Raw genomic sequence first — 22615 nt, 5'->3', positions numbered from 1 at the left:
GCTTGTCATTTCTTATAGCACAATAATATTCCATCACAATCATATACCACAGCTTGTTTAGCCATTCTCCAATGGATGGGCATTCCTTTGATTTCTAATTCTTAGCCACCACAAAAAGAGCTGCTAGAAATATTTTTGTACAAATAGGTCTTTTTCTCTTTTGGGGGAAGTCTTTAGGATATAAACCTAGCAGTGGTATTGTTGGATCAAAGGGTAATATACATCATTTCTTACATCACAGTAATATTTCATTATATTCATGTAATTTGTTTAGCCATTCCCCAAATGATGGGCATTTAATTTGTTTCCAATTCTTAGCTGTCATAAAAGGTGCTGTTATAAATATTTTGGAGAACATGGGGACTTTTTTTTTTTTTTTTGGTGAGGCAATTGGGGTTAAGTGACTTGCCCAGGGTCACACAGCTAGTAAGTGTTAAGTGTCTGAGGCCGGATTTAAACTCAGGTCCTCCTGACTCCAGGGCCAGTGCTCTATCCACTGCGCCATCTAACTGCCCCTCCTTTTTTTTTTTTTTTTAAGAAATTATATTCATTCTTTTTGTTTGTTTATTTGTTTTGTTTTGGGGTGAGGCAATTGGGGTTAAGTGACTTGCCCAGGGTCACACAGTTAGTAAGTGTCAAGTATCTGAGGGCATATTTGAACTCAGGTCCTCCTGACTCCAGGGCCAATGCTCTATCTATCCACTGCGCCACCTAGCTGCCCCACATGGGGACTTTAAAAAAAAAATTTGATGGCTTCCTTGGGGTATAAGGCCAATAATGGAGTCTCTGGTTCAAAGGGTTTGGACAGTTTAGTCCCTTTATTTGTATGATTCCAAATTGTTTTCCAAAATGGTTGTACTACTTCATAGCTCCACCAACAATGTCTAAGAGTGGCTATCTTCCCACAACCCCTCCAACACTGACTTTGCCATTTTTTGCCATTTTTGCCAATTTATAGGATGTCAGGTGAAACCTCAGGGTTGCTTTCATTTGCATTTTGCTTATTATGAGGGTTGTGGAGCCCCTGCATTACTTCTATTAATGCAGGCTTAAAGCACATTAGTGATTTTGGAAAGTATCTCTGGTTACACTAGATGCAGGGCTCTGTCATTTACTGTGCAGTCTTAAGAAGGCCATAACCTCTCTGAACCTCACCTTCCTTAATTGCAAAATGAAAACTTGGACTAGATGAACTTTAAAGTCCCTTCAAGCTCTAAACCATTGATTCCATGATGAGAGCTGTGTACAGATGCAAACTCTTATAATTATCTCTATTAAATTAATCACAGGCTAGCCCATTTACATATTTTCCTATTTTGATCCTGTCATTCAGTGTATTAGACTCTCTCAGCCTCAGGCTTCTCTAATATAAGATGACCCACAAATCTGATATGAATGTCAGCTGCATCTGAAGTCAAGTCATTGATGATTTAAGTACTGAACAGAACCAGGCCAAGGTCATTGATGTGAAAGCCATATCTGGTAAATATATTATTTATTTTATCTTCTAACACATACTGTATCTATATCTATATGCACATGTATGTATGCATGTATGTATTTATGCATTTGTATATTTACACACACATGTGAACAATTGGTTTAGAGAGACAAAATTTGGATCTTATCTGAAGCCAATGGGCAGAAAATGGGAAAGAAATGAGAATTTTCATTTCTCCTGATCATTATTGGGGAGAGGACAGGGAAGGTAAAACAGGGAAGACAACTTGACAGAACAGAACTCAATCATTTAAAATGTCATCTTAGAAGATAAAACATTGCTACAATAGATTTAAAATAATACAAAATTAGGGGCAGCTAGGTGGCGCAGTGGATAAAGCACTGGCCCTGGATTCAGGAGGACCTGAGTTCAAATCCGGCCTCAGACACTTGACACTAGCTGTGTGACCCTGGGTAAGTCACTTAACCCTCATTGCCCTCAAAAAAAAAAAAAGAAAAGAAAAGAAAAGAAATAACTGGGAAGACCTCTATGGAGGGATACAGAGTGAAGTGAGCAGAACCAGGAGGACAATTCATACAGTGCCAACAGCTTTATAAAGAAAAACAACTTTAAAGGACTTTAGAACTCTGATCCATAAATACAATGATAAATCACAATGCCAGAGGACTGAAGAGGAAGCTTTCTACTTACCTGATGCCAGGGAAATGATGGATTTAAAGTGCAGAATGAGACATGCATTGTTGGAATAAGGCTAATGTGGGAATTCATTTTGCTGGATATGCATATTCGTTATGAGGGTTTTATTTTTATTTGTTATTGTTCTATGGGGTGGAGAGTAAGAGGGAGAGATAATAAATGCACATGAATAAAATGCAAAAAAATTGTTTTTTTTCACTACAGATTTGAGGCAGAGTAGTATGGTCAGATATTGTGATGGACTTGGAGTAAAGACCACCTGGGGATATAAATTGTGCCTCACACAGTTCTCAGATGTGTGACCTTTGCTTGACCTCTCAGCCTCTGTTTCCTCATTTGTAAATTGGGGATAAAAATAGTGCCTGTCTCCCAGGATTTCTGTAAAGACCAAATGAGATAATTTGAGGAAAGTGCTTCTCAAGCTTAATGCTATTAAAATATTTGTTAATATTGTTATTGCCAGGAAAGATTATTAAATATGCAGCCATGGTAATAGTTATTTATCCCCAAACACCATAAGACTGTTTTCTATGGTGGTGATAAGTGAACCAGGAGAGTACTTAAAAGTTTAACACCATTGAGCAGTGAAGATCCCCAAAAGGATTATACGGATATATATATATATTTTTTTTTTTTTTGGTGGGGCAATGAGGGTTAAGTGACTTGCCCAGGGTCACACAGCTAGTGTCAAGTGTCCAAGACCGGATTTGAACTCAGGTCCTCCTGAATCCAGGGCTGGTGCTTTATCCATTGCACCACCTAGCTGTCCCCCAGATATATTTTCTAAGCATTAATTTTGCTTTTCAAAAGTGCCTGCCTCCCTCTTTAATTTAATTTAAATAAAATTAATAAATATTTAATGTATAATATATTATAAATATGTATTAATGTATAAAATATAAACATTTATTTGTAATGAATGAATTTAAATAAATCAGCAACCAAATAGTAAATCACTCTTCTTCAGAAGCGCCCTAGTTCTATTGGTGGCATGGCTAAGCTCCCAGTCACTTGGTTTTGAAATCTGTTTTGTTTCCTTTTTATTCCTTCCTTTCCCTTTTCTACCATATTCAACTGGTTGACAAGTCCCTTCTCTATCACTATTCTGGTTCAAGACCAAAAATTCTCATAGCTCTCGAGTTGGAAGGAACTTGAAAGGTCACTTAGTCCTACCCTCTTATTTTACAGAGGAGAAAACTGAGGCTAGCAGAGTGATGTTGACTGCCTCACATCAGGCAGATAGTAAGGGGGAGAGAATTCAAACTCAGGTCCCCTGACTCCCGGAGCTCTAATGATTACATTAAATCTCCTAATGGGGGACCTGTCTCCACTCTCTTCTCCCTCCGGTTCATTCAGAGCTCTAATCCTTCAGAAACCTTCAATGATTCCCTAAGGAATGATGTACAAAGTGCTCAATTTGGCATCCAACCACGATGGGATCCTATCCAATCTTTCTGGTCTTCCACAGAATTCCAGTCAAGTTGAACTTTCTCCCTTGAGCACAACCCATTCTTTTCCCCTTCTCTGCTTTGATTTAGGCTATTCTCTCTTCCTGCAACACATCCTCTTACTTTATCTCTACACGTCAAAATCCTTCCTATCCTTCTGAATCCAATTGTAATGCCATCACTTCAATGAAGCCCTGATCTCCCTTTGATCTCCTGCTTCTCTGAACCATCACGAGACTTTGTACCTTTCTTGGGATACACCCCTCCCACACCTATACACTTATGTATGTATGTACATGTGAACATACATATATATATATACATATATATATATATATATATATACATACTGTGAGTGAGATTTTCCCCATCCATTACCAATATAAGGGATTTAACAGTGGTGCTAATCAGGTAATAGATTTTACCATGACTTAAAGTATTTAGGTACTTTTTTTTTAGTAGCTTAAGCCAATGATAATCAAGTAAATGATATATCATTGGTAAGAGCAAATGCAAATGCTTTATTGTCAACTCATCTTCTCTACAAGTAACCTCTAGCCTGCAGTTGCAGGTTAGAATACATCTATTTGACTTACAGTTGTGGCTAGGTGCAGCTACCAATCAGTGTAAAGGTCAGATTCTTAAAATAGTAACTTCTGAGCTGAAAGGGACCAATCAGAGCTACTGAGAAGTTGGAAAGTCACATTTAAAGCAATATGGTGGAAATCCACTCAAATGAATAGATGTAAGAGAGGCATTGTCCTAGAAGGCAAAGATGCACCCATCTGGATGACTTTCTATGTTATGAGCCATGTTGCTTAGTAACAGGGGCATTCTAAGACCAGTATACAGGGAGACAAGTGACTATGCTGTTATCTGCCTCATGGTTTCTTCCCTTCAATATTATACTTATTGTATTTGTAACACTTGGATTGTGGGAGGAGTCATCCCTCTTAAATATCCCCGGATCCTAAGGCTCAGAGTCTTTTGGGTCTCAGACTTGAGACCAGCTTTATTGTGAGAAAGGATCCCTCTCTCAATAAGCCTATTTTCTTTGGTTTGGAGACTTTAGTGTTTTATTCGTCTAACACTGCAGCTTAGAAATTTTCACCACAATACACACAGAGTAGGGGTTCAATAAACATTTGCTTTGAAAGACCAGAAAAGTAACTTGTTGACTAAAATCTTTGTTGCTTATATTATAAAGGAACTAAGTGGCACAGTAGATAGAGCACCAGGATTGGAGTCAGGATGACCTGAATTCAAATTCAGCCTCAGATACTTACAGTGTGACTCTGGGCAAGCCACTTAACTTTTGTCTGCCTCAGTTTACTGAATTATGAAATGAGGATAATAAAAGTAGCCAGGGTTGCTGTGAGTATAAAATCAGATAATATTTGTAAAGTACTTTGCAAACCTTAAAACACTATATAATTATCAGGTATTATTATTAATTCACAATTTGTAGCTAACAAATAGAATTTTTAAAACTATAATGCAAGTAACAGGCAAGAAACACAGGCCTTCCTAGTTCCAACAGGATTCTATGTTTCAGGGGAAAAGCAATCCCAAACTTTTTGAAAATAAATCCTTTGATTATCCTCCTTCATTTACTCCCCACCCCCTAGGGGGATTCTAAATTAGAAAAAGCAACCACTATAAATCTTCAAGTCATTTTCTGAATAGTTCCAGTCCTGAGAAAATTCCAGTTTGTAGAGTGCAAATGTGGGTAAATCTTCCTCTTTCTCTTCCTGTCCTTGGCTTTGAATGTTTTCTTCAATGCTATCCTAAGCTTATTTACACAGTGGGTTTTAACAGAAGGTTATGTTGGGTTTTTTTCCTTCTCTCTCTCTCTCTCTCTCTCTCTCTCTCTCTCTCTCTCTCTCTCTCTCTCTCTCTTCTTTCTTTCTCTTTAAAGAAAAGTTGTCATTCAAAAGAGTTGGGAAGAACTTTGCTGTTTAAATGCATCACTCAGCTGTTCTTCTGATATGTGATGTCCAGCTTTAGCAGGAAGACTAGCAAGAAGTTGAGGAATTTCAATATCAAAAGACTGCTAAACAGATGCAAACATCCCCAGGGTTGTCAAACATTGGTTTAAGTGACAATAAATTAATCACAGCAACTATGTCAACATTCTAAAAAGGAGCATAACTTGGAAGACCCCCAAGAAAAGACAGGGAATGTTGCCATCCTCTCCAGCTTCTCAAGAATACATGTTTCTGAACTTAGATTTAACCTTTAAATAAGAGCTGTCGATTTCATAGGGACAACCACAGCCTAGCTGTACTGGGAACTAATAATAATTGGCAATAATAATATCAACCATTAGGTTGTGCACACACAGTGATTTTCACCTCAATAATTGGTGCATTTGCACAGGAGGAAAAAAAACAGAAGAGCAGTTAAAGAACATATTCATATTATGCCTTATATTCTAGCATTCCATTTTGTTTTCATGTACCTTCATTTAAAAATTAATATATCTAGGGCAATCAAAATCTATAACTGGTCAAGCATCTCTGGACCCTTCAGAGGGTGTATCATATCCATCCATCCATCCACCCATCCAGGAAAGGTGTAGGACAGATTAACAGCAAACACATAGCACTGTGATAAGGGTCTTAAAGAGAAATTTAGGGCATATAGAGTTTTAGGAACTTACCATTGCAATCATTAATCCAGTGCTTTAAATGGTTTTTAAAAAACAGAATAGTATAAACAGTGAGAACCCAAGAGTTGTGAGTGAAGAGTCACATCTCTAGATAGATATGAGAGAAATTTCATCTTTGAGAATCAGAAAAAAAAGTCAGTCATTCAAATGAGCATTTTGGATGAGAAGTCATCTGTCTGCCCAAAGCTTTTTAGAATAAGATAATTCAAGTTGAAGCCATTAATACATTCCTGGGCTGGAGGAAGAGATGCCAGACATTACTCAGCAAACAATACTGTACTTTCATGTATCTCGGGCTCAGCAAAGCAGTCGCCCTTAAACTAATGATAATATTTAGCAAGGTTGAAGATAAACATTGGTTTCACCAAGCTCTTGTGAGGTCATGATAACCCCCTGTCACCTTCTTCTGTCTCATGTATTTTTATCTGTCAGCACTGAGGGGATCAGATGAATTGGGATAACAGAAAAGAACTATGCTGGGCCTGAATATCAATAGAACTGTAAATCAGTGCTAGGGACTAATTTACATAATATAGTACTTGAGGAACAAACATTAAAATCTCCCAAATGTGAACTTCTATAATTCAAAATTTGTAATCAGTTGACTAAGGGCTCAACCATGGTTTACCTTTGTTTGGCAAGCTCTTTTGTGAAGAAAGCGCAATTAATTAGTGAATACTGGGCAAGAAGTGCTGCAATGTTTAAATATTTAAGAGAAGAAAGCTTTCACATTCCATCTCCAATATCTTTAGACACTTGGGAAGCACCTATTCAAACACAATACTTCATTTAAAATCATTCTTTTATTTATATACTTTAAAAATTTTAAACATAATTTAGAATTAAATTTAAAATTTAATTTAAATTTACCTTACATTAAAAAATTATTTATCTTTTAAAAATTTATTAAAGTAGTTCTCCTAAGGAGTCCACAAAGCAACACTTATTTCATTACAATGTATATTATAATTCTTCTTTATCAACAGGCTATTAAACCAATGGGTTAATTCATTTTTTTTTTTTTACGGGGCAATGGGGGTTAAGTGACTTGCCCAGGGTCACAGAGCTAGTAAGTGTCAAGTGTCTGAGGTCAGATTTGAACTCAGGTCCTCCTGAATCCAGGGCCAGTGCTTTATCCACGGCACCACCTAGCCACCCCTAGTTAATTCAGTATTAACAATAGTAGTTGTCTAATGTCCAATGTTTAGTATGAATTAAGAAACTAGAAAATATTCATAGAATCATAGAATTCAAGAGCTGAAAGGGACCATTGAAGTAGTTAAGTGTAGCTATTCTTGGTGTTGAGCCTGAGCCCCTTCTTCATTAAAGAGCCTTTGATTAATTGCTTATTTTCCTTACTGTCCCCAAGTCCCTCTCCCTTAGGGCACTATTCTCCTTTAACAAGTCCTCCTAATGAAATAATGAAAAACAATAACAGCTCACACAGATATAGTGCTTTCATTTACCAAATGCTTTGCTTCAATGATCTCATTTGATCCTCACAACAACCCTATGGATTAAGTACTAAAGGTATTGTTATTATCCCCATTGAAACAGGCTCAAAGAGATTCAGTGACTTGCTCAAGTCATACAACTAGTAGATGTCAAGGTCTGGATTCAAACTCAGGTCTTTAGGTCTCCAAGTCCAGCCCTCACTCAACTACAGCACACTGTGCTCTCGGCCTCCCCTCATTTTATCCAGCCCAGAGATATGCCTTTAGCAAACCATAGCCTCTTTCCCTTACCGGCTGCCATTTTTTTTTTCTGAGTCTTCTTCCTTAGTGGACCTTTCTAGCACGATAATGAAAAAATCCACCAGATTTGAATCAGAGGACCTAGGTTTTGATCCCATTTGTTTTCACTTGACACCTGTATGATCTTGAATAAGTCATACTCTAGGCCTCAGTGTCCTTGTCTGTGAAATGAGATCTCTAGAACAAGTGAGCTCTACTTTTCCAGCTAGATCTTATGATTCTTAAGTAACCCATCTAACCTTAATCATCCCTATCTCACAAATGAATTTTTCCTCCTTTCCTGAACTCTTCCTTGGGTTTAATGAACCTCTTTTATTAGATGAGTTATTCCCTAACCCAGACTCAGAGGGTCTCATTTCCCTTCTGAACCATATGTAGTCTATGAAATGGAGAGACTGAGTCTCAGAGATGAAAAACGACAGGCTAGTCCCATTTTGTCAGAAGACATTCAGCTATTTGCCATGTGGCTTATGATAAGTTGAACTTTGGGCAAGTTAGGAGAGATGGAGAAAGGCTATAGGTTCTGTCAAATGACCCTGAATTTCAGGTTTTGCCTTTGTTGAAAAATTTCCCATCTTTGATAAGAACAAATCAAAAAGTCTGAAGACCTGGGTTCTAGTCTCCATCCTGCTACTAAGTAGTTGTGTGACCCTGAGTAATTCATTTCCCTTTGCTGTGACTCAGAGTGCCCATCTCTAAAATCAAGGAATTGGACTAGATAGTAGCTTTTAGCTCTAAATCTATAATTCCACAAATAGATGGTCTCTTCTAATAGATGGTCTCTTCTAACAAGGGTATGACTCTTCTCTAACTCAGAACTAAGTTTCTTCATCTGCAAAATGAAAGGTAGGGACTAAATAATATTCAAGATTCCTTATAGCTCTAAACACTATGAAATGTAATACAGAGAGACAGAGAACATAACTCATCCAAAGTCACATGGCAATTCATTCATAGCAAAGGTGGGATTTGAACTCAGATCTCCTGACTCTAAATCTAGGGCGCTTTCTCATACAGAATACTTAAACTGTGAAAATTACAATTACAAAATTATATCTTTCCAAACTGACTTAAATCTTTTATTCCTCAAGGACAGTATTGTATTTTGAATTACATGTGACATTAACTAGCTCCAGGTTACTGTTACTATTCAAAATCAGTCTATTGGATATTGCTATGATATGTAAAACAACTGGAATTTCTAAAAACTGGCATTAAAATGTTCTACAATTCAAGCTTTCACCAATTAAGACTGGCTTCCTCCCCATTTATCTTTTTTTGGGGGGGTTAAGTGACTTGCCAAAGGTCACACAGCTAGTAAGTGTCCAGTGTCTGAGGCCGGATTTGAACTCAGGTCCTCCTGAATCCAGGGCCAACGCCCTATCCATTGCACCACTTAGTTGCCCCCACTCCCCATTTATCTTAAGGCAGGAAAGCATGGGTAAAAGGAACTGGAAGGAGACATTGCAGAGTTCATTTCCAACCTAAATTATGGATTTGGAGATGAAGAGAACCCTAGCATTCCCCCGATCCAACCTTCTTATTTCATAGATGAAGAAACTAGACCTTGCAATGTTAAGTGACTTACGGGAAGATGAGCAAACATTTAGCAGCAATGGTGGTGTCCTTTAGTAATTTCAGTTATATCCATCTCTTTGTGACTTCATTTGGGGTTTTCCTGGCAAAGGTACTGTGATGGTTTGCCATTTCCTTCTCCAGCTCATTTACAGATGAGGAATGTGAGACAAACAGGGTTAAAAGACTTGCCCAGGGTCACTTAGCTAGGAAGTATCTGAGGCCAGATTTGAACTTATAAAGATGAGTCTTACTGACTCCAAGCCGGGCGCTCTATCTACTATGCCACCTAGCTGCACAATTACCCTAGCAGCTAGGGTGGTACCAAAATCTAGTTTAGGATTCTTTCCGTTAAAGCACCTATCTTAATGCAGAAGTTTAGATCAAACCATTCCAATATACTCAGATCCTATTCAGTGATGAAACAGAGTATGAAAGAATAAGAAAAATGATTTAAAATATTTCTACTCTGTATAGAGAGGGCTAGCAAAAAGGGAAGGATGGGGAAGGGAAGCGGGAGCCAGCAGAAGGGATAAGTTGGGTGGAGAACTCCATACACATCGTTTATTATTGACTCTCTCCCTCTCTAGTACTTGCTATGCTTTTGCACAGGTGAGTGTCTGGTAGTGGTAAATGAACATATTACTAATCATTTATTAAATGATAAATATGTATATATTAGGTATGTATAATAGTCCATTATATTCAAAGCCTGCTCTAATGGTATCAGAGATGTGACTGTATTCTCAGAAAACCGTGCAAGTTGAGTAGAGGCTCTGATACAGCCTACACCAAGTTGGAAAGCCTCATATATTTATTGTCCTAGGACCAACTTAGCAAAGTATGGATGGCTCATAACCAGAAGCCTAGTCATCAGATAATAAAACAATTAATAAAAAATAATTTATTATTAATACAAGAATGAAATAGCAATTATTTATTGTTTTTATTGTTTAACATTAAATATAATTATTAATAAAAGTAACTATACCAACATCAATGATAGTAATAATGATTATGATGATGCTAATATTATTTAATTTACTGCTCACAATAACCCTGGAGGTGAGTGCTATCATTATACTCATTTTCATAGATGAGAAATCTGAGGCAAACAGAATTTAATTGATTTGCCTGGGGCCAAACAGTTAGTAAGTATGTGAACTTTTAATATTACCCATAAGTCATGAAGACCATTTGCTAAGAAAAAGAGAGAATTAAGATCCCATCAGTAGAAAGGGGTGGGGGCACACCAAGTCAGTCCTACATCTTTGAAGTACCAATGTACATATATACTTTAGGCAAAAGCATACATGTTTTTTCTCTGTCACACAGGTGAATATAACTTATTTTTTATGGTAATGAATAAAAAACCCCATCAAACATTCATTTTATTGAGTCACTTCCCATGTTAGCTTTAGATCAATGTAGTTTGTTGAAATATATTTACAACTAGAGTTCTTAACTGTTTTTGTGTCATGGACCCCTGTGGCAACCAAGTAAAGCAAAGGAATCCCTTTTCAGAATCCTGTTATTAAATGCACAAAATAAAATATGTAGGATTATAAAGGAAACCATTTTTATTGAAATATAGTTATTAAGACAGTTAAAAAACAACAACCAAGTTCTCACACTCCACTTTAAGAACGCCAAGTCTACAGGGACTTCGTAAAAAGAGTCACTCTCATAAACACTTTTAAGAGAGAAGTAGATATTTGAAATAGGAGGGAGAAAAGGATGTTCTGAAAAAAGAAAAAAAAAGCTGGTTGGGGTATCATTTCCATTGGAAAAAATTTTAAAGTGAAAAATTATATCCAAAAAGCATAGTATTTTTTAAACAAAGCTCATAAGATGATAGTTTTAAAACTTAATGGGAAATGTGATATATTTATTGCTCCACTTTCTCTTCCCTAACCTCTGATTGATTTTCTTAAAATATATAAAAATAAAACTAAAAATAAAGAAAATCTCTGTGGGTAGAATGATTGATTTTCCATAAGAGACAAAAACTAGGTCAAAGCTGATTTCCTTCTATCTAACTTACTAAATACTGATTGTGAAAGAGTTTAATAAGTTAAAGTAGCTCGATGGTAATAAAACTACATAATTAAATACAAATGGAGCAACAAGACAGGCTGATATGTAATAAAAACATTGTTTAGGAACTATGCATAACCTTCCCACCACCCCATGCCAATAAACACATAACTTAGCTACTGTACTGCTTTATCTCTACCTCAAAATACCCTGTAATAAAAAAAGAAAATTACAAGAAGCAAACTAAACACATAAGAAATCTATTAAGTATGACTTGTATACACTGGACTTGCTCCAATAAACTGGTTATGTGATGATTAGGCCAGGGAATGATTCATTTCCTTCCTCCCTGGTTCCCAATAAGAGTCCACCAAAGGAGTTGAGGAGAATTGGACTTTGCGTACTTTGCATACATGGAGTTCGTTATGACCCTTATCTAGGGCAGCCCCAACTGAGAAAGCCACATATTTGAGAGGCTGTGGAAAAGTGTTTGGAAGCAAAGTTTGGGTCAGGAAAGAGAAAAAGAGAATAAAAGGGAGGAAGGAGACAGAGGTGGCAGAATGAAGACAATTATTCCAAATGTACCATACCTCACTATTCTTGACCGTGAACCCAACTTTTCTATGGACCTCTTTGGGTTACAGTTTTCTCACTTGATAGATAGATGATATCCATGGTTGCTTCCCACTCTCCCATTCTATCCTTCTGTGATCATGTCTTTCCTTGACTGTGTTGATTAGAATGACCACAGATGACCAGCATAGGAATAAGTAGCTACTTTGGTGTCCAGAGAAGATTTTATGATCTGTTCTGTAATAATGATGTCAGGAATGCTAAGGCTGAGAATAAGCTGAGGCTAGCAATGGTTGCTAGGGATAGAAAAACTATCTTTTGAAGCTACAGGGTGGGAGGGCGGTCAGGGGAGGGTGTTGAGAAAAGAAGATCAAAGCCAGAACAGCTATCACTGTCTCAAAAATAACCTATAATCAAAGCATAACTAGATGCAACTTGAATTCATGAATTGGATGATGAATGAATGGTGGAACTATCAAACCATTTTCTTTCTGTTTTCTATACCAAATAGAAATTGGAATTGGGAAGGGAAGAATAAAGGTGGTTAACAGAGATATGAAACTCAAGATAAAATGAGGGAATAGTAAGAAATCATCCCTAGCTGCCTTCAACAAGTTCAAATCCTAGAATAGTAAAAGAATTGGTGATGTGAGTGGAGAGCAGACTCAGTAAGAATCAACAGTGTCATTTGGTCATCTACACTGGGGGCTTCTACTTGGTATTCTCCTTTCCTCATCATTGAAGCCCATTGCAATCTAGTTTTCATCCTAATTGTTCAATTAAAACTCATTGCACCAAAGTTACCAATGTTTGCTTTAAAACTGCCAAATAGAATATTCTTTTCTTAATTCTCATCTTTCTTGACTTTTCTGGATCACTGGGCACTGTCAAACACCTTCTCCTGCATACTCCCTCCTCCTCTTCCTCTTTGGGTTTTCATGACTCCGCCCTCTCTTGGTTTCCCTCTTCTGAATGCTTCTTCTCAGTTTTCTTTGTTGAATCTTAACATCCATATCATGTCTATTAACTGTGGTGTTCCATCAAGCCTCTGTTCTGGGTCCTCTTCTCTTTTCTCTCTATCATTTCTTGCTTGATGACACCACTGACTCCCTTAGGTTCAAATATCATTTTTATTAATATAATTTCTGCATCGTTGTCATTAGCCCCAATGTCTCTCCTGAACTACGGTCATGCGAAGTGAATTGCTTATTGGATATCCCCATAGGCATCTTGAACTCAACACATCTAAAACAAAACTCATTATTTTTCCTCCCAAACCCTCCCTCTTCTTAACTTCTCTATTACTGTCAAAGGCACCATTTTCTGTCACTCAGGTTCACAACCTGATTGTTATCTTCAATTCTTCACTGTTACTCACCTCCCCATATCTAGTCAGTTGCCAAATCTTGTCATTTCTTTCTCTACATCATCTCTCATGTATGTATGACCCATTCTCTCCACTCCCATAGGCACCATACCAGTTCAGGCCTTCTATCTCTCACCCAAATTATTGCAAAAGCCTTTGCATTGGACTCTCTGTCTCAAGTTTCTCTCCACTCCAATCCATCTTCCACATGGCTACCAAAGTGGTTTTCCTAAGGTGTAATTCTGATCAAGTCAATCCCACAGTCCCAGATAGACCCCAATGACTCCTTCTTACCTATAAGGATAAAATGTAAGTTATTCTGTTTGGCCCCATAGCTCTTCATGATCTATCACCTTTCCATCTTTCCAATCTTATACTTTAGTCCCCTTCACAAGCTCGATGGTACAACAATACAGCCCTACTGGTTATTCCTCCCACACCACATTCCGTCTCCATCCTTCATGCCTTCACAGTGGCTGTTACCCATCTTGGGATGCTCTCCCTCTGAACTTCTGACTGTTCTTCAAGTCTCATCTGTAGTCCATACTGCAGGAAGTCTTTACCAACCCCCTGCAGGGGCTATTCACTTTTCCTCTTACATTGCCTCCCATCTACTCTGCATATATCTTTTATGTATGGACAGTTTTTATGTATGATGCATAGACTGCTGGGCCTGGAGTCAGGGACTCATCTTCCTGACCTCAATCAAACACTTACTAGCTGTGTGACCTTGGGCAAGTCCCTTAACCTTGTTTGCCTCAGTTTCCTCATTTGTAAAATGATCTAGAGAAGGAAATGACAAACCACTCCATTATCTTTGCCAAGAAAACCCCAAGTGAGGTCACAAAGAGTCAGACATGACTGAAAAATTACTTAACGAACACATTTAACATCTTCTACATGCCTGTTTACATACATGTTGTCCCTGTTATAACATAAATTACTTGAAGGCAGGGACCTTTTTTTGTATCCCCAGTGCTTAGAGTGGGACCTGTCACATAGCAAAGCTTTTCTTGCATGATTGAAGGCAGCCCCAAAAATCCCTAAAGAAAACTGAGGATGAGCAGTTTCCAAAACAAGCCTTCCCCCTGTACTGTGCTCTGCACCCTCTGGAGTCCTGGGTTGAGTCCAAGATGCTTTATATTAGAAAAGACATTAACAAACTGAATTATGTCTAGAGAGGAATGAAAGGGCTGGAGGCCCCTCCACACTGAAGGAAACTGGGAGGCTTCGCCTGGAGAAGAAAAGACTTAGGAAGAAGATAGCAGTTTTTGAGCGTTTGAGGAACTCTCAGTTTGAAGACTGTTCTAGGTCTCCAAGAACAGGAATTGGAGCAAAAGGTGAAGTTGTAAAGAGGAAAATTTAAGCTTTAGGGGAAGAAGAAATATTCTTTAATGATTACAACTGTCCTCAGGTGAAATGGGTCACTTTGAGAGGCAGTGAGTTCCCCCATCAATGGAGTAGAGACTTCATGACCGCTTAGCAGAGATGCTGAGACAACCCCTGAGCTCTCTTCTGGTTCTGAGAGTCAGTTGGGGGGGACTCTCATTCTACTGTGGGAATCCTCTCTTTTTTTTATCTGAACATTCCCTTCCTCGCTGTTCTTCCACTTCCTGGTTCCCTGTCCTTAGGTGTTTCTCTTTGGGGTTGGGGTGATTCAGAGCCGCTCCTGGCTTAGATGTACCATCTGCACACCTCTCTAGGTTTTACCCCACCCAGGGTACAACACTGATGGCCACAAATGGGTATGACCTTGCTTACCTTGGAAAACCTGGAAGCACGAAAAAGAAGAGTTTTGTTCCCTCAGTGTCTCCAGTGTCTATGCTATTGCATGCTGAACTCAGAGGACAGAACTGAGCAGATCACTGACTGCTATATGGGCCTTTTTAATCTCTGCTTAGTGCTCTCTTTTGATGTCACCACACTTTACTAAAAATGTTATAATGAAATGACCCTCCATTTATTACAAGTGAGAATCATATGGGATTATAGCTTTCTATGTAGGTATAGTATATCCATAGAATTGTAAACAGGATCTAAGGGACCTCAGGGGTCACCTTGTCCAACACTCTCATTTTACAGTTGAGGAAATAGAGGCTCAGAGACTGAGGTCATACAAGTAGTAAGTAGCAGAGATAGGATTTGACCCCAGGGTCTCTGATGCCAGAAGCAGTGTTCTTTCTACTGTGACACCCAGAGGTTAGCATAGTGTCTGGCACATCATAGGCCCTTAATAAATGTTGATTGATTGATTGACTTGTCAGGAGCTTTGTGTAAACATTTCCCTTATGGCATTGGGGGAGGGGGTCAAAGAGGGACATAAGACATACTTCATTAATCTGGGTTTATGAAAGTGATTAGAGCTAGCAGATAGATTGAGATTGATGTGTGACATGTCACTGTATCTGGGAGCTGTCAGTCAGGCCTAGTCTGTCTAAAGTGCAAGAAGTTTAATAAATGCATGTTGACTTGATCCTTGAACTCAATGAGATATGTTGACAGAGGAGCCAGTTGTGATGAAAAAAAAGGAATAAGGAAGTAGGTTGGTGATTGAACCAGAGGCAAGATCACTGTCTTTTAAAGCAGCATATTAGTTGCCCATAATGCTAGGCCAGATTTAAATCCTGAATAGATGGGATGGGATTAGTTACTCAAGAAAAATAGACCAGCTACCTTTAACTGAGCTAGGGATGCCTTAAGCTTATATTGCTCAGCAGTCCATCAGTGCTACACTCTAAATTTGTTTTAAATGTCTAGCAATAAACAAACAGCCCCAGGGCTACCACCCAGAGCAGAAATGACTCTGTCCTCGATGTAGGGGTGACTTTGAGAACTGAGAACTGATTCTCTTCCTGTTTGACTGGGGATGTTTCTTTAGAGAAACACTCTCTTTTTTCCCATCCTCCATGGTCTTCCTTAGCAACGTTTAGGAAGCAGCAAATGTTTAAGCATTATGTGTCAACTCTTATTTCTGGCCCAGTTTTAAAAGGTTAGAGATTGTCCATTGTCACTACCATGGGATGCCTAACATTTGCACTTTTCCCTTATCCAAAATTCACTCTGCTTAGTTCAAAAAATCTCCAGTTAAGAGATTCTATTCTGCCTTATCTCTTCTCTCCCAGTCAGGAACACAGAAAGCCTCTGTTTTGGCCAAAGGAGCTAGACTTACGCAGGTTTCTTGCTGAATGCACTGTAAGATCCTCTTGGCAGGGACAAGGAAATCAATCAGACAACGCAGCCCATCTCCTCCATACAGTTTTTCAACAATAGTGAAAAGCTGCCACAGGACAGTGGCAGCTGTCGCCTCAAAGGGGGGATACAGAGCAGAGAGTGTGTTCTGAATGTAGGTGTCAAGGGATTCAGAGTCCTGTGGGGGGAGAAAAGAAGAGTACTCAGGAACATTACAATATAGAACTTTCAACAAGACCCAAGGAACCCCTTGATAATGCTGTTACTGCAGGAGCCTGCCTTCCAGATTACCTGAGCAACGTTAGGCTTTTTACCCTGTAGACAAATTTTATAATACTAAAATGGTTTTGTCCTTCCTAGATTCACCATTTTTTTTACACTCATAATAAGCTATCAGTCACCCAAAAGTGCATCATGGCTGGACTCTTCATTTTAAATGTGAAAGTGAAGTTTAATGTTCATGGAAACCTTTACAAAGCCCCAATGCCACTGTAACGTATTTGTAATGAAGATTTAGTTAGTTTATATTTGTTCATTAAATATTTATTTAATTCCCAAATAAAAAAGCAAAAAGTTGTCTGTGCATCCGTATAGTGATTATACTTGCCTGTATAACTATCTAGCTCCTGCCTATGTCTCCACAAATTACTCTGTTGTGGATAAATTGGGATAAGCTTGTTTTAGACAGATTTCATTAATTCATTCAGTGCTCATTTAGCCACTTTTTTAGTGGCAAGGGATGGAAGATACTGGACTTGTGATCGCTTTGGTATAGAAAAAGCCCTCTAAAGCACCCCCCTCTACCGGTGCATATTAGTACCGCTTCTGCAGTGTACTGTCTTAAGAGGGTTTCCTGGGCCACTAAGGAGTTAAGTGACTTGTCCAGGTTGTTCACACAGTCAGCATGTGTCAGAGGTGGGACTCAGCAAAAGTCTTCCTGACTCCAAAGTCAATTCTCTAGCCACTAGGATATAATGCTTCTAGGGAAGGCAGTGTGGCATAGTGGAAAGGCTTTGGATCAGAATTAGGAGTGCTGGAATTTAGCCCTGGTTCTGCCATTAACAAGCCATGTGACTTCTGGCAAATTACTATATTTTGTTGTCCAGTCATTTTTTTCAGTCATGTCTTACTCTTCGTGACCCAATTTTTGGGTATTGGAGGGGTTTGCTATTTCCTTCTCCAGCTCATTTCACAGATGAGGAAACTGAGGCAAACAGGGTTAAATGACTTGCCCAGGGTCACACAACTTGTAGCTGAGGCCAGATTTGAACTCAGGAAGATGAGTCTTCCTGACTTTAGCCCTACTACCACTCCACCCATAAATTACTATCTTTCTCTCAGTTTATTCTTCTCTAAAATTAAGAGGTTAGATTTGATAATCTCTAACGTCTTTCAGAGAGAGAGAATTCTAGGATTTAAGGATTCATTTTTTTAATGCTGTTGAGGAAGAGTAACCTAGCTCTTAGGCAGGGCAGGGGAAATAATTTTACGGATGGCAGATAGATATCAGTCACAGTGGTGACTGATTTTTCCCCTCTCGAAAATGACATTATTGTCGAAGTAGACAGGAGGCATAGTTCATTAAGGTCACACAATCCTTCTCATAGCAACTTGTTGCAGTAGTTTTTTTTACCCCCTGTAATGAGGGAATGCTGCTCTCCCAAAATTATAATATGATTTAAAAAGTGCTATTTTTAGAGTTGACATTTCCTGAGGAAATACCACAAGATATATTTTTTTTGGAAAAGAAATGTTAGACTAGAAAGCACTGTTAAAAAAAATTTCCAGAAGATCAAAAATGAGAAATCAAAATTTAAAAACAAGTGTTACCCATCTGAATTTTCCTAAAGGAACTTTTTTTAGGGAAAGGAAACAGGGGTCACGCACATATGAAATAGAAATTCACCACTTACTAGATGACCAGCTTGACTTCCAGTCCCAGATATAAGGAAAGGACTTTTGGCTCAGACAGATACCAGTGGAGAGAGAAGAGAGATGTAGCAGAATTCCAGGGGATGAAGGGAGTCTCAGAAAACTCAAAAGTGGATGAACACCTATTTCAAATACTAGATCAGGGTCCCTTGTTCTCCATAAAACATGAGCAGACTCATTCTAGCTGCTCATCTGGCCTGTAGGCTGTTCCTACAGAAACAGATCTTCCCCTCTCCCTCATTAACCCCAGTTATGCCAGGTTTATAAAGACTGAGCAATCTGTTTAGAATTAATTTAGCTTGACTATGCATATTTGACATGTGGGTTTTGTTTTCTTTCTTTTTCTTTTCTTTTGTTCTTTCTTTCTCCTTTTTAGCTGAGATTTTCATTTATTGAGGAAATGCCTTTTATAATTTCCTATTTTATTTGTGAATTGGTTACAGAGAATAATTTCACCATAAAATAAAGAATATTTTGAAAACCAAAACACTTACTTTTCTAAGGCTTTGAACCAAATATCTTAGAAATAATGTTTGAATTAGTTTAGAAGTTTTTGGTGATTCCTTCACTTCTTTTGTGTATGAGTTGTATTGTTTCCTACCTTCAGATGTCTCTCTTTTTCAATGGGGGAGGAAGGAGAGGAGGAAATAAAACAAATGTTTGTAACTTGAAAAAAATTTAATAAACATAAAAGAACTGGAATTCTGGAGAACTATCCACTTATAATGTTTCCTTCAATATTATTTTTCAAACTTTTAGTGTTAAACTTTAGTGTTAAAATTAAGAGTCAGAAATAAGGAAATGGGGGCAGCTAGATGGTGCAGTGGATAGAGCACAGGCCCTGGAGTCAGGAGTACCTGAGTTCAAATCCGGCCTCAGACACTTAACACTTACTAGCTGTGTGACCCTGAGCAATTCCCTTAACCCCAATTGCCTCACTAAAAAAAAAAAAAGAAAAAAAAAGAAATAAAGAAATGGACAGAAAGAAAAAATCCCAGAGCAGCATGGCAATGAAGGAATATTGACCTAGCAAAGATGATGACAGGTAAGAGTGATCATTTTTATTTGGGGAATGCTACTATAATTGATATAGTCAATTTATCTAAAATGCCCCAAGGTTTCTGGGTAAGTACACAGTGGTATGAAAAAAATTAAAACATCAAATCTAAATGCCTTTAGAATAACTACACATAGAAATGGACAAGGAGTAATTCCCCACTAGGTTTGGATTCAGTCTTTCAAAAGGTTAAGAAAAACAGAATTCCTCTAAAAACTGTGGGCCCTTGTACTCTTTTCTCTAGTAGAGCCTTGCTTTTGCATGATTCTAGAATATCAAGGACTCAATGTCAGACAAGTCTGTGCTGGATATTGAACAAGGTACTCTATTATTGGAACGACCAGCCATGCATATGATTATAACATTGTTTTGCCAATAACACGGTTCCATAACACAGACTCTGCAATATGGCAATGCTCCTGCCAATATTCATATGAATATGTTTCCAAGTGTCTTGGAACCAAAAAGACCCACACCCCTGGCACTCCATCAAGCTGCACTTCAATATGTCAATGAGTCCCACCCATGATGTCCCTCGGAGTGAAATCTAGAGTGAGAGCCTTCTTTAATGGGAACGGGGAAGCCTCTGGTAATTAACTAGCTTTTCACAAATATCATATCTTCCAAATCAGGCATCATTACTGCTCAGGTGAGGCCAGATTTCTAAGTTTCAATATATGAAATTCTTGCCTTAGAAAAAATGTAAATGAAGAATTATCATGCATTTTCCACAATAGCCTGGGCTTCTTTGCAAAACATTAGACTTCCTGTTTCCTTTCAACAGTGAGTGCTAGTTTATTCAAGTGATTCAATCTACTAAAATTTAATCCAAGCAAAGGCTTTTAAGAGCATATCTATTGTTTTAAGAAGTGATGTCAAATGGGTGGTCTGCAATGCATGTGGCCCCAGTAGCCTGAGTATGGGCTAGACCAAATGAAAATGTAATTAGGAAACATATAGCAAAATGAATAAGATTACAATAAAACAAAGATAATATATTTTAAAACTAAGTCAATATGCAGCAGCCAGGGATCTTTATGGATGAATTAGTGGTGCCCAGTTCTATTTGTCCCAAAGTAACGCATACCTTTTCTATTCATCAGAAAATATCCAGGGTTGAGGCAAAAGTGTTTGGAAAGAAGCAAGTTAACTCGAGAAAGCAAGGACAGGATAATGGTAAGGAGAGTGAAAACAGGAGAAGGCTATTATGATAAGAGCAGAGGCAGGAAAACCGATGAGGTAAAGAAAATTTAAAGCTCCTAACCAGGGAGGGGAATAGGAGAGTTCTCCACGCAACCATATTCTGATCTACCCCCATTGAACTCCTGACTATTGCTTCACAAATTTACCTGCCATGGATGAATTAGAAAATGGTCATGATTTTACTTCTAGACTAACTATTCTGTCTGTCCAACTAGAGTTAGTCTGCCTTGTAGGGAGACTCAATGATCTTTGTAGTTGTTTAGTCATTTCAGCCATGTTTGACTCTTCGTGACCCCATTTGGGGTTTTCTTGGCAAAGGTATTAAGTGGTTTACCATGTCCTTCTCCAGCTCACTTTACAGAGGAGAAAAGTGAGGCAAACAGGGTTAAGGGACTTGCCCAGGGTCACACAGGTAATAAGTGTGTGAGGTCAGATTTGAACTCAGGTCTTCCTGACTCCAGGCCAGGCTCTCTACTGTGCCACCTAGCTGACCCTTCCATGTTCTAGGTCAGTAGATAGAAGGATGACACAGCTTCTGTGAAGTTTACCTTCACTTAAAAGGGACAGCTTTTTGGGGCAGCTAGGTGGTGCAGTGGATAGAGCACTGGCCCTGGAGTCAGGAGGACCTGAGTTCAAATCTGGCTTCAGACACTTAACATTTTACTAGCTGTGTGACCCTAAGCAAGTCACTTAACCCCAATTGCCTCACAAAAAAAGGGATGGCTTTGTGAGCTGTATCCTCTAAAGGTTGGATGTGTTTTTTTCAGGTATCATACCCTTAATTTGTGTGCAACTGGACAAATGGTTGAACCATCTCAGGAATAAAAAGGGTAAAAACTTATGAGCATGAAAATCTAATTTCCCTATGTCATGGGGTACAGAGCACCCATTTAGTTGATTGCTATCTAGAAGACATAGAAAAAGGTAAAATTGAGAGCAGGATTTTAAAATGAATACTTAAGTAAACAATAATATCTAACACATATAATGCTTTAAAGTTTGCCAAGTACTTTAAATATATTATTTCATTTTATTTTTACAACCACCTGATAAGGCAAATGCTCTTATCTTCATTTTACAGGTGAGGAAACTGAGGCAAACAAAGGTTAAGTGGCTTGCCTAGGGTCACACAGATAGAAAGTATCTGAGGTCAAATCTGAACTCAGGTCTTCCTAACTCCAAGTCTTGCACTCTATTCACCGTGCCACTTAGCTGCCTCACATTATCAAGAAGGTAGGGGTTGTATTTATTAATCACTGCTTAACTTAATATTGGTTTATAGACTTCTTCCTATGTGTTTTTTAGTCTTTCTTGGTCTGGGCTCTTAGAAGGTGGCTTTTCTGGGCCTGGCTTAACTCTGCCTGTAAAAATAAAATGAAGCCAGTTGTGGGGGTGCACACCTGTCATCCCTACTCCTGGGGAGGCTCAATCTGGTAAAACTTTTTGACTTGAGAGTCCTGAGCTATCGTGGGTTTAGCCAATCAGGTAGCCATACTAAGTGCAGCATCGGTGTGATAAGTGCTCAAGATCTGGGCTCACGAGGATGCCCAAGGAAGGGCCAACTGGTCCAGTTTGGGAAGGGAGCAAGTCAGAGCTCCCATGGTAATTGGAGTGGGACCAAGCCCATGAGTGTCCCCTGAACTTCAAGCCTG

At 38.5% G+C, this 22615-nt stretch overlaps 1 protein-coding gene across 1 annotated transcript in view; it reads right to left on the bottom strand.

Moving 5' to 3' along the window:
* PLEKHG4B (pleckstrin homology and RhoGEF domain containing G4B) overlaps window positions 1-22615 on the bottom strand; it is a 220467-nt gene that overhangs the window by 130904 nt on the left and 66948 nt on the right. The window contains exon 2 of the mRNA XM_043979602.1: window positions 16752-16949. Coding sequence (XP_043835537.1) covers window positions 16752-16949 — 198 coding nt within the window. The remainder of the gene's footprint in view (window positions 1-16751; window positions 16950-22615) is intronic.

The sequence above is a fragment of the Dromiciops gliroides genome, chromosome 1 (assembly GCF_019393635.1).
Source record: "Dromiciops gliroides isolate mDroGli1 chromosome 1, mDroGli1.pri, whole genome shotgun sequence".
In the NCBI taxonomy this organism is placed as follows: domain Eukaryota; kingdom Metazoa; phylum Chordata; class Mammalia; order Microbiotheria; family Microbiotheriidae; genus Dromiciops; species Dromiciops gliroides.
Note: the sequence above shows the minus strand (reverse complement) of the source record. Positions and strands in the feature narration are given on the sequence as shown.